This window comes from Ornithorhynchus anatinus, chromosome X1 (assembly GCF_004115215.2).
Source record: "Ornithorhynchus anatinus isolate Pmale09 chromosome X1, mOrnAna1.pri.v4, whole genome shotgun sequence".
Lineage (NCBI taxonomy): Eukaryota > Metazoa > Chordata > Mammalia > Monotremata > Ornithorhynchidae > Ornithorhynchus > Ornithorhynchus anatinus.
The window spans coordinates 63174826-63188282 of record NC_041749.1 but is presented as its reverse complement, the minus strand read 5'-3'; the positions used below and the strand labels follow the sequence as shown (position 1 = coordinate 63188282).

At 37.8% G+C, this 13457-nt stretch overlaps 1 protein-coding gene across 28 annotated transcripts in view; it reads right to left on the bottom strand.

Moving 5' to 3' along the window:
- Nucleotides 1–266: 266 nt before the first annotated feature.
- MAGI1 (membrane associated guanylate kinase, WW and PDZ domain containing 1) overlaps nucleotides 267–13457 on the bottom strand; it is a 613606-nt gene continuing 600415 nt past the window's right edge. For 11 of the 28 annotated variants that reach the window (XM_029050061.2, XM_029050063.2, XM_029050067.2 and 8 more), the window contains 5 exons: nucleotides 12543–12633; nucleotides 12372–12432; nucleotides 11697–11843; nucleotides 7518–7656; nucleotides 267–3788 (listed from right to left, as the gene is read on the bottom strand). In XM_029050061.2, coding sequence (XP_028905894.1) covers nucleotides 3058–3788; nucleotides 7518–7656; nucleotides 11697–11843; nucleotides 12372–12432; nucleotides 12543–12633 — 1169 coding nt within the window. In that variant the 3' untranslated portion in view covers nucleotides 267–3057. Of the gene's footprint in view, nucleotides 3789–5506; nucleotides 5596–5704; nucleotides 7657–11696; nucleotides 11844–12371; nucleotides 12433–12542; nucleotides 12634–13457 lie in introns of those variants that run through there. The other 17 variants (XM_029050064.2, XM_029050071.2, XM_029050073.2 and 14 more) reach the window with 4 other exon arrangements.

The following is a 13457-nucleotide window of genomic DNA, read 5'->3' as shown; positions in this document are numbered from 1 at the left end:
AATATTAAAGATCAGACTATCTATGACATGTGAAACAAAATAGCATATATGAAGCAAGTCTCATGATGCAGATCTTTCTTATGATGCACTCAGCTTACGTGACTGCCCTGCATTGCATGTATAACTAGTGAATTAATCATCTGTTCATGTTTTCAGTACTGTGGTGTTTTATTTAGTTTGAATCACTTGTTCCCAATTGACTGCTCTTGACTATTTAACCTGAATTTCTACCGGAAGTAGACAAACTAAAGACGACAAGATACAAATTCAGAGGCAATACTTGTTACGGAACACATACATATCCATGTATTTTTACAGTAAAAATGTATTAAAAAAACCTCTCACAAAAAATTAAAACTTAAAAAATACAAGTAGGGTACTATGCTTCCACCCTAACATCCTTTCATGTATCAACTGTGTAATGGGGGAAAAAAATTAGCTGGCTTAATTTAAACATACAATCACAGGAATAAATGTCCAATTGAATATTACATTACTTCAGGGAATATCTGTTCTACATCATGCATTAATTTTATATAGAACAGCTATCCCAACACAGGATATGAACTTGGGTTATGATGACCAAATTGTCACACTTAAAATCTTTCTAGGTCTAAGTTGATAGCCCATGGTTTTTAGGTTTTGGGTTTTTTTTTGAGAATTGGGACTATTCCTTTGAGGCCAAATTGTAAAATGTGATTTCAACATCAGGACCAACTGAGAAGCCCTCTTCTGTCATAAAATCTCAAAAGTAGGACTGGGAGTAGTAGATGTTTAAAACTCCATTTTTCTTAAACTGAGGAGTACAATTCTAGCCAGTGATGGTTTTGAATGAACTCTCTAATTCAATGCTTTGTTAAAAGTTGGGCAAAAACATCATTATTCAGTTGTGCTCTTCCTTAATCTAACTACTTCAGTCATATGTATGCTTTGCATGGAAAACTTTATTTGATCATAAAAATAGCATTCACAGACTTTCTTCTCCTTTATAGCTAAATAATGTACATTGTGTCTGTTTCAAGGAAAGAAGCTTGTACTGGGTAAATCCACATCTACCTTTACTTATACTGTTATGTATAAACCCATAAATCAAATAAAGCTATGAACAATGAAGTATTTATATATGCATAGTGTTTTATAAAAAGATTGGCCCACATACTGCTTTTCAGCAACACAGAATAGAGCATTATGTCTAAAGCAGATTGCAAGAAGTGATGATTGAAGGACATAGAATGCATACAAGGGCTTAATAATACACAAGCAGGCCCACCATGAAGGAATAAATGATATCCAAAACAACAAAAGCTTTAGAATTACATATATAGTTTCCCATTTTAAAACAGCTTTACATACCTGATTCAGTTTACATTAAAATATATCCCCATGAATTAATTTTTCCATTTTCAGAAATATAAACACATCACATTCCTCACAGCTAAATTTTGTCATAAATTCTCTTTTATACAAGAAAAAAGGCAACAGTTTTCTTCAACAGGCTCTATTAATTACAATTTAAACTCTGTACACACAATGATTGGCCATCTTTTTTTTTTTTTACAGTACCATGGCAACAACAGTGATAGACTTGCAATGCTTTGTGTTTGTATGGAAAATGTCAAACAGTATTACATGTACACACCAATGCACTGTAAGCAGCAGTTTACTTTAGTGGTCCAACAGTAATGGCAAACATTTTGGCTCAGCTAGGCAGTAATCCATTAAAATCTTTTACCAATACTACAGCAGACTTTACCACACAATTTTGCAACTTTAAAAATACAATTTAGAAGAAAAACCCTTGCATTTTTACTGCTGTCCAGAGATTCAAATTATAGGAAAACCAGTAGGTAGATTTCACAACCAGATCTATCACTCTACTGATTGTTTCTTTATGAATCTTAAAACATCTTGGGTATCTTGGATATTCTTTATCAATTTTTTATGAAGTGCACTCTGCTAGTATAAAAAGTCTGAGCCAGTGAAATACAACATATATTTTGAGGGGGAGGGGAGAGACAGAGGAGAGAGAGAGAAGAGAGGGGGAGAGAGGTGGGGGGCTCAATTTGGCAAAAAAACACCCAATGGAATAGACCAAGCAAAAGGACCCTATCTTTTAGGATAGCTATTCTCACCCCCACTCCCTTCCAATCCACTATCCTTATTCCAAACAAAGCCACGCATTTGCAGAATTTTGTCTATATACTTTTAGCAGTTGAATTGAACTGCAGAAGCACTTCCTTAGTGAACTATCATTAAGAGTTATCAACTCCAATGAGTGTGATGGTCTATATTTGTGTTACAGACATGGCAGCTTGCAGCCCCTGTCTCCTCATATCCTAAGGATCAGGAAAAATATAAGCTGTTTCCTGAATAACCTAAAAATCATGAAGATAAATCTCCTTGTGCTGTGTATTTTTGTGTAAATATCCTTCATTGAAATAGTAGTCTCTTCCAACAGTTTACTTAATTTGGGGAATATTTCTGTCAATTCCTTCAGGAGGAATTCTCAGCTCCTGCTAATAAAACATGGCTTGTTCCTTCCCATTCCCTCAGTCAAAAATTCTTAAGTAGAGCATGGCAGGAAATCACTACATAATCTGGATCAAACTAAACATCAATATATTCATTCATTCAATCATATTTATTGAGCGCTTACTGTGTGCAAAGCACTGAACTAAGCGCTTGGGAGAGTATAATATAATTCCTTTATTGAGATACCATCTCATTTAGATAGAATAGGAAAAGTAACCCAATAAAGGAACAATCCTCAAAAGACCTACAGTGTTTTAAAAACACAGTTTTATATTCTTTCGGATCAGCATTTGGCAAGTAATTTTCCAAAAAATATCCATTTCAAAATACTTTCTTTAATATTATACATCAGGCACAACACTTCTCATATATTTTGTTATAAGATTTTATCTGCATAAAATGATTGATGCTATTTATTAGATAATCAGGCGTCAGATGTTTTACTGTGAAAAAACCTAAACAACTTAATGTTGGTTTCCCTCTTAGAACCTTTAACACTTAAAGGCTGGAATGTGACTCAATACCTCAGATACTGAGATCTGTGCTGCATTCTTTATATGGCCTCCTTCTCTGTTCAGGGGGCTGCCTAGAACTTCTACTGGTATCATATTTTAGATTACGTTCTTCCCTTTCTCTATAACTGAGTTTTTCGTCTTTGCTCCTCCTGTCAGGTGACCTCTCCCTCCTTCTATCTGTGGATTTTGCCCGCCTTCCAGGAGAGCTGTCTCTCTTCTGGTCTGGAGATTTCCTTTGATCCAAGAATCTTTCAAGTGATCTTCTCCGTCTGCTTGGTGACCCATCTCTTCGACGAGTTGGGGATGTCTCTCTCCTCCTCTCAGGAGAAACATCTCTCCTGCTGTCATACTTTTCTCTCCGTTCCAAAGTATTATCAGCACTCCTGGTTCCTTCCCTCCTCTTTTCTGGAGATCTCTTTTTTGCTCCATTTCCCACCACCCTCTCAAGTGGTGTTTCTCTTCGGCCATCCGACTTCCTCTCCTTTGTTCTGCCGTGTCCACTGTCATTGCTTTTCGAAGTTCCATTCCAAGTGTGGTGTTCATTGGTTTGTCGGCTATACTTTTTGCTGCCTTTTGTGTCTTTGACATATGCCCGCTTGTCCCCATGTTGTGATGATGTGTGGATGTCTGGTGGATAACTGAACTCCAATGATGAGTGTAGTCGTCTGTCAGATGGGACATTTTTCATTTCCGGTACATTTTGTGGACCTGTGGTGGGGCTGTTCCTGTCACTGCTGGGGTCTGAAAAAATAAGAGCAAAAAGTTTGGTACAAGTGGATTTGGGTTGGGGTTCCATTTACTATGTGTCAGACTTCATTAGTGACAAAAACAAACAACTGTTAAAACAGTCAGTAATTTTGAAGCTATCTGAAGCTTTGTTAAATTACAAATAACTGCAAACATTTGGGGTTATAGATTAGTATTTGTGATTCCCTGAACCTCATCAATTTCCCCCCCCCGAGTATTTTTTATAATTTACAATTATTTGAGGCATAAAGGATGCAAAGACCATTGGCTTTCATTAAAATGTTAAAGAACTTTAAGTTTTAACAATGCAATTGGTTCCAGGAAAGGACTATAATGATAAGTACTCAAATTTAATTTTTCTTAAAAACACAATTGTTTTTAAACAAGAGTTGCCTGACAGGAAGTTTTTGATTGAAATGTGCAGAAAAATATAATTGTGTTCATCTGGTCTCCTGATGTACCATTTATAAGGTGGATTATATTTAGTTTCAGTAAGGCCAAGGACAAAGATGATTAAATTCCAAAGGGATAATAGTTCTGGATAATATTTTAAAAAATCATTAAAGTTTGATACAAATATTTTTAAATGACATATCCAAGTGGCCATTAAAGCATATTACACACTTATATAAGTTACATAGTGCTCTGTGCAGAATGAGCGGTCAGTACATTAACTGACTGGTTACATTTAAACCAACTAAGTAAGACATTCTGAGGCAGGGGTAGGCCAGACATGTCCACCAAGCAATTTAATTCACCTCACGTTGGGATCCTACCTTGCTCCATTTCAGCCGTGGATGCTGGTAGTAACCTCCTGGCATGACGTGACCCCAAGACCAGGGGGTTACTAACTGTAACCGCAGCTGGCTGGGAGTCAGGAAGGAGCTACCATGGGTGGAAAGGCATTTCAAATCCACCCTACTATCCCTGTCACTCCCTACTCTTCACTATTGGGCAGCCACTTACATAGTAACAAGAAAAGTGGTCCCTGGCCAAAATAATCACTCACTCCTGCTCTAAAGCAATACAAGTTTCCTGCAGCTAACATTCAATTACACTCACTGCCCCATTTGGGATAGTTGCTCATAAAGGATTGATTGCAACATGGTATATTATTTCTGTAGTTGCTGGGAGAAAGTGGGAGGCAGATGTATCTTTTATAAGGCAGTTTTGTGAGCATTAAATACTCAGACTATTTCATGAATGGTCTCCGTCCATCCCCAATTTAAGATATTTATTATTATCTTGATGACAGCTACAGAATGCTAAGCAACCAAATGCCAATCCAATTGTCTGGTACTGCATCATTTCATTTCCCCATCAAGGTGGGAAAAATGCTTACTATTCCATTTTTGCCTAAGGGCAAACCATGACATAAAGCTTGTTAAACTCAGACTTGTGTGTGGGCCACTACTGGTAATAAACTGAGGGGCAGGGAACAAACTAATATATTTTTTTTTAATTTAGGTTTAAAAATTGGCTGATGGATGGTTTTGAAGTCTTAATCCATAGCTGCAAGCTTTGAGCTTCTTGCAACTTAGTTACAGTGTAAGTAAGGGCAAGGCTTAAACATAATCAGTCAGGTACTTACAATTCAAAGAATGCAGGGTGCTCAGAATGAATTGCCATACATATAAAAATATAGCAAAGCAGAAGCAATGAGGGAATTAGGCCACAGCACAGAAACACCTAATATTGATTTAGCTACAAACCGTAGTTTGATTATGGCCCATAAGGTAGAAGCAAGGCTCCCCGAGCTTGTCATTTCTCATACATGCAGCGATATTAGGAGGTATCATCGCTGAGGAAGGAAGAGCCCAGCACCAAGAACAGTAAGAGAGAAAGAGAAAGAGAAAAGTAGAACATTTAGATTCCCTATGAACAAAGATGAAAGAAAAAAATCTGCATAATTATCTTAGGGTCAAGAAAGTTTATTTGTCCAATCAGACAGTCTAGTCCACACCCAAATAAGGCTGCAGAGACAGCAATTATAATAGTGACATAAGTAGACATTTCAAAGGTGACTCAATAACCAGGCATCCATTTTTAAAACAACAGAAACAGTGGCACAGGCTGACATGAAGAGCATTAACAATGAACCAAAAGCCCTCCCCTGAAGTCGACAACATTTAAAGTAAGTACAAAAAACTATACAAAAATAGACAGCCTCATAGAGAAGCATATTCCAATTAGGTAAGAAAAATATTGGAACTTAACATAGTGTGACTGTAATCAATAGATTTGAGGAGACAAAGCCCAAACGATACATGTAAGTGTTACAGCAGCACAACCCTGGCATAGTAAACCCTTCCTTGAAAACTGCATATTTCATGAGCTTTATTTTGAGCCAAAAGAACATTTTTGTTGGGGTTGGATTTTCATCCTCAGTGCAACAGACATATGTTTTGAGATGTGAAGCTCTTGCTTTACAAGGCATTTTTGATGACTATCAAATGGTATAGTACAGCCATAAGGAACGAAGGGAAGACAAAGAGTAGAAAGAACATTACACAGTTTCAGTGCCATTATCAAACCTATTGGTAAGAGGCTCAATAACAGAGATATAATCACAGCCTTTACATTTTAATGTTGCTAAATATTTCACTAGTTCCATTTAGAAATTTTTATAGGACCTCCTTCCAATCCCTTTTATAGTCCATAATATTTTTGCACCCGCTAAAATAGCCTACACCACAGGATCAAAAAGGCAATCCTAAAGTGTGAGTTGCACTAGGTCAAAACATCTGAGCAAATTCAAAATTCAATCATGAACCATTCAGAGGACTTTAGGAAATGGGTCGGAACAACAATATCCCTAAAAAGGGGAAAAAAGTATAAGGGTACATCTTTCCATCACCGTTTCTATAGAAACTTCAAAGACCTTTGGTTGGGAACAGCCCTACATCTAGGGCATAGATTTCAACAAATATCTCAAATAAATATGATGTAATTATAATGATATACAATAATTTCTTATAAGAACACAAAATCATGATAATTGCTGTCTATTCAGTTCATATTTATAGCCATGATAACGGAATCTTAATGATATTTTAGCATTCCTCACAGTAGTTTAGAAGCATGGTTCTTTCCAGGCAATCGCTAGGAGTCTGATTCATCTGTTACCATTTCAAATGTATAACTAAGTACTAGTAGACATTTTTATGACAATAGGCTCAAGTGGTCTGAATCTGAAGGAGAGGGATGAGGATTTTATGATATACAGCATTTTAAGATGATCAAAACAACTAAGCCATCTCAGAATTCATGCCTCTGAATACAGACACCTATTTAACAAAAATCGAAACAAAACCAAAAGAGAAAACATTTGTGCCTCAACCTACCACTCAGAAAACCCAATCTTCTACCTCATAACTGAATAAAGTCATTTTGTGCTAACAGTTGAACCATCGAGAAACGGTTTGGCACAGTTCGACAAACATTCTTTCTTGCTTGTGTTGACTAGACAAAACACTCTCTTTGATCACCAGAATATGGTGCTTGTGATGAGCTCGCCTTACACCGCACCCCAGTCCGTGAAGCAAGCAAAGGATGAAATGCGTAGAGATTTCAGAACAAGCGAGGCAATTAATCACAAGTTGCAAAAGCTTGATAAGACACTGGTGAAAAGGAAAAACAAAAAGGATTTCCTTCTGCAGCTCTGGAGACAAATTCATGGAGTGATGCCAGGAAGGAAAGGAATGTTTTCATAGTTTGACCCACCATATTCTGGTACTGAGCCATCTCCACGTTTCAGAAACAGGCGGACTCTCCGGCCACCATTCTTAATCAGTTCTATAGCCCGAGCGTGCTTCATGTTCTTCGTGGTTTCTCCGTTGATCTCCAAAATTTCATCACCAATCTGCCAATGGTAAAAAAACACCATCAAAGCATCAAAAATAAGAGAGCATATCATAACTATATATGAGTAACAAATACTACAACTAAAATAGGTACACAGATTATCTTTAATAAGTTACTTGTTATAGGACACAGAATGCAAATAGATAATGTCCCAAAGTCAACAGGGGAGTAAGCTGAGGAAGTAAAGAAAAACAAAATAAAACAGAAATGAGTGTTTCTGCAGCAAATTCTTTGCCCATCACAAGTCCCTTTACACCCAAAACAGACTTCCAGAATATTGAGAAGCAGCTTGCCTAGTAGATAGAGCACAGCCCTGGGAGTCAGAAGGGCCTGGGTTCTAATTATGGCTCTGCCACTTGTCTGCTGTGTGACCTTGGGCAAGCCACTCTGTGCCTCAGTTACCTCATCTGGAAAATGGGGATTAAGACAGCTCCATGTGGGACAGGGACTGTATCCAATCTGATTAGCTGGTATCTACCCCAGTGCTTAGTACAGTGCCTAGCACATAGTAAGCACTTAACAAATACTGTGTGTGTGTGTGTGTGTGTGTGTGTGTGTGTGTGTGTGTGTGTGTGTAAGCAGCATGGCTCAGTGGAAAGAGCATGGGCTTGAGAGTGAGAGGTCATGGGTTCTATTCCCACCTCCGCCGCTTGTCAGCTGTGTGACTTTGGGCAAGTCACTTAACTTCTCTGTGCCTCAGTTCCCTCATCTGTAAAATGAGGATAAAGACTGTGAGCTCCACGTGGGACAACCTGATCACCTTGTATCGCCCCCCAGCACTTAGAACAGTGGCACATAGTAAGTGCTTAGCAAATACCACTATTATTATTATTATTATTATATATATGAACTATGGGATCCAGTTCTTGCTACTTTAGATAGATAATTATTTGAACACTGCACAAGTAAATATATGCAAGTTAATTTCCCCAATGACAGTGGGTTAATAAGCTTTTACCTTGAGCTTAACAAATGTTGCTTTTGTTCACCAAACAAAATCATCTCTCATCATATGCTCTCTGCTCGCTTTTATTTTTCTCTTCTTCAGTGATTCTTTCAAAGTCTTTCTGCCTCCCACTGATTTGCTAATTGCACATAGGAATATGGGGGGAGTCTCCTCATCAGCCCTGATTTCTCTCTGGTAACTGATAATTAGATGAGTGTATTTATTGAACTTTGCCTATCATTTAGAATGAGTTATGGGCTTTTTTTTCCCCCCTCTACTCTATGAAGAGAGAGAGAAAAAAGAAAAAAAAATGAACTGCCAATGCCAGCAATTCTTGTTTTTTATGAAAGTTCTTGTAAATGTTTGAGGGTCTCAATCTCTATTCTGCTTTGGACAGCTCAGTGAATTATGCTGCACATCTGAAAAAGACCATCAAATGATTTTTTTAAACAAAGCGAACTTTGAATATTGGAGTCTGGATTATCTGTTATTTCTCAAATCCCATCTCTGCCACTTGTCAGTTGTGTGACTGTGGGCAAGTCACTTCACTTCTCTGGGTCTCAGTTACCTCATCTGTAAATTGTGGATTAAGTCTGTGAGCCTCACGTGGGACAACCTGAGTACCCTGTATCTACCCCAGTGCTTAGAACAGTGCTCTGCACAAAGTAAGTGCTTAACAAATACCAACATTATTATTATCATTATTATCTTCTTATCTTTAGATTAGCATCTCCAAATTATGATTCAATTGGTTGAAATTTAAATCTCAAATTTAGCTCAGCAAGAAAGGAGGAAAGCATGTAACTACATAGATAATGGAACTGACCTTTCTGATATGACATATTTGCCTAATATTTATGCCCTTTAACACAGTAGACTGAGGAAGATTATGCTCCAGTAGGAAAATGGACTGCATAAGAGGCAAAAAACATTACAGAAGTTTTCATAATTCAAAACACATTCAAAATTGAGCCATTAACTCAAAATGTCATCTTTAACCCAATTTTTATGATAGACCAATTTCTGCTAGTGTCTGGCCACAGAGTTCCAGCCATTCCATTCTAGTTTGAGTAGTCAGCGATGTTGACTGAGGGGAAGCAGGAAGAGTGGTGGAAGCAGAGGAATGCTCACCAAATTCCAAAACAATGTCCCCTCAAAATGCTGAACGCAGCAGCACAGGATATTTCAGATATTCATAAATATATTCAGCGAACATATTTAAGAAAAAATGAGAAACAATGCATCAAATTAAAATTTCACAGTTCTGTAATGCATTATCATGTGTTTGTTTCAGACATAGGGGAAAGATACTGGAATAAGAGATTTTGGAGGCCTTTGATAACTCTGACAAACTGTAGAATTTGCTTAAGATCTATCAGGGAATGTGTCTGCCAAATCTGTTGTATTGTACTCTCCTAAACGCTTATTACAGTGATCTGCACATAGTAAGCGCTCAATAAATATGACTGACCTTAAAAAATACATATTTCTTCATAAAACTGTTTGTTGCTCTAACATAATTCTCACACAATGTCAACATAATTGAGCATCCTTTTGTGGGAAGTATCACACTAGTGATAATAGAACTTATCCCGGCTCTGCCACTTGTCAGCTGTGTGACTATGGGCAAATCACTTAACTTCTCTGTGCCTCAGTTACCTCATCTGTAAAATGGGGGTTAACTGTGAGCCTCACGTGGGACAACCTGATTACCCTGTATCTACCCCAGCGCTTAGAACAGTGCTCTGCACATAGTAAGCGCTTAACAAATACCAACATTATTATTATGCGACATTTAGGTCTCCTGGGGAACCAAGCATGGGAAGATAGTCACTCTGCCAGATACCTAAGTAACTAGACACACAGCAAGGAACCAATTTCCTGGATAAGGAAAGCCTGGACACAAAGCCAAGAGCAGGGTTGTGCAGCTTCTTGGCACGAGAACTGTGTGGGAATCCTCAGCCACAGTGGAACTTGATGACTCCTCATTTTCAAGCTACAAAACAGGGCAGAGGTTTATCCTATCTCTCATGATTTTCTGTTCCTTATGATGCAGAAGTGTTTCCAGGGCTATATCAAGTTCCTAGTAACCAATATATTTGGAAACTCAAAATCCTATAGATGTGAACTGCTTGTTGGGTATGATGAACTTCACTTGAGAGAGCTGAAAAAGCCCAATTACCTTACCCCAATTTCTTCCCACTCTCTATCTCCTATAGGTGAACCCCAGGTTACCTTTTTTTTCTAGTCCATCCTGCTTTCTACTATTTTGGGTGCTCAGCTCTCTGTTGACTCCATTCTTCATGGCTTTCAGGGAAATTGTATCCTTACTGAACTAGCAGTAGCACTGACTGAGTGCCCACCTGATGCTTTGCAGTCAATGTTCTAGGTGCTTGGGAAGCACAGAATAATAATAATGTTGGTATTTGTTAAGCACTTACTATGTGCAGAGCACTGTTCTAAGCACTGGGTAGATACAGGGTCATCAGGTTGTCCCACGTGGGGCTCACAGTCTTCATCCCCATTTTACAGATGAGGTAACTGAGGCCCAGAGAAGTTAAGTGACTTGCCCACAGTCACACAGCTGCCAAGTGGCAGAGCCGGGATTCAAACTCGTGACCTCCGACTCCCAAGCCCGGGCTCTTTCCACTGAGCCCCAGCTCCCAAGCAGTTAACATTATAGTGGGGGATATAAACTAAGAAAGGACTAAGAAAGTGAGTAAATAGTAAAGAAAGTATATGCATCTCATTTCCTTTTCTTCCACTCCCTTCTGCATCACCCTGACTTGCTCCCTTTATTCATCCCCCCCACCCAGCCCCATAGCACTTATTTACGTATCTGTAGTACATCTATTTATATTAATGTGTATCTCCCCCACTAGACTGTAAGCTCACTGTCATATTGTTAAATTGTACTCTCCCAAGTGCTTAGTACAATGCTCTACACAGAGTAAGCTCTCAATGAATATTCTTGATTGATTTTACTTCCTACTATTAACAGAATCCAAATAATAGTACTGACACCTCAAGGAATTGATGCATATATATTAATCATGAAAGATCAGACTGTGCAAGTTCCTTTTGGTACGTACACTCATCTTGCCACATCTCTCAGCTGGACCGTCTTCTGCTAACCGCAACACATAAAGATCCATATTATACTCTCTGCCACCTCGCAGGCTAAAGCCAAAGCCTTTAGCTCCTCTCTCCAGTTCAACAGTATAAAAATCTTGGTCCTGCTGCAAAAAACACAAAACAAAAAACAAAACAAAACAAAAAAACAAATAGGATCATCCACAGAAGACTGATGTAACCTGATTTATTTCATTCAAGATTATACTTCACCTCTCCACTTGCCCAAACAAGAACAGAGATGTTAAGGAATAATTACAACAGTTGAAGTTCATCCTCTCTCTCCTGAAGAGTTAATTTCAATGTCTTCTAAATCTGTTTTCTAAGTCACACAGAATTGGGAAACCACTGCCACAGAACACATTCTCTTGCCATAAATACCTACATTATACCTGCCATCAGTAGGCTTTGCTCTTTCTCTGGCTGCTACTTTTCAGGCTGTCAACTTGCATGACTATCCATAAAGACACATTTCCTAGACAACTTAGGTGGGTGTGACTATGCTTGGTAAACATATACCTCACAAGATATTATTTTTTCCTAAACAATATGTTTTTCAAACACCTTGCAAAAATAACTGAAATTGGAAGCAAACGTGCTAAGTAACCAAAGCAAATTAGAGATAGGGCTCTTACCTGTGCTGCCTGGGGAGCTTTGAATTCAAATTGAGATTCTTGCTTTGGTTTGGCGTTATTCCTGTTCAAATGAAGAGAAAGAAATAAAACAATTGGCAACCATACCAAAAGAGAGTCAGCAACCTATTCAAAATGTCCATTTTTTAACACAATAGAAAGCTTTCAACAAACCTAGCCTCTTGTGGTGCCTGCTGTGGCGTATGAGTGGTGGTGATGGTTGCAATCTTTTCCGCATTAGTCAACAACGTGGCATTAGAGGATTCTGAAGAATATGACAGTATATGGTATAAGAAAGGAGCTGAATCAGAGAACAAATTTTAACAGATCAAAGAAAATAAAGGGACAGTAATTGAATGAATGTCATGAATTTGTTAAAGGAATGCCATCTTAGGCTGTGGTACCATATATTCAACACTCTGCAAAATATTGTTTCTAAAATTTCTAAATTCAAAACTCAATTAGGTGACCAGGTAGCAATGAACCTTCTAAGACATTATATGATGTTGCCTCTTAAATCTTCCACATAATGGAAAATCTTTGATAAAGAAATCATTAACATGAACTTTGTAGTAGTTTGTTTCAGTATGCCCCTCCCTATTCAAGAGATGCCATGTTAAATGTTAAATAACTTTATCACTGAAACCATATTTGAAGGGTACCTTGGGTGTTAGAATTAACAGAATAAAGATATTATGGTCTAATTACACTTTCTGCTATTTTCTGGACATATATTTATTACAGTCTATTTTTGCCCACAAACTAACTACAAACAGATCCAAGGAGATAATAAGAAAAAAACATTAGGAAAGTTTTACTGTGTATTCACTGGATCACATCCCAACTGCAAATTGTTGAGCCAGATTCTGCCCCCCTGAACTTTTAAAATAGGAAGTCTGTTAAAACCTTAAATAATGTTTGATTTTTGCCCTGCTTCTTTTGATATCTGGCACAAAATATAACTTTGAATGCGGTATTGCATCTTGTCTAGTATTATTCCTGAAAGTGTAATTTTAAAACCTACAGTTGGGGCATTCAATGTAACTATAAATCAAGATGTACTACTAAGTGATTATCTTACTTTATGTA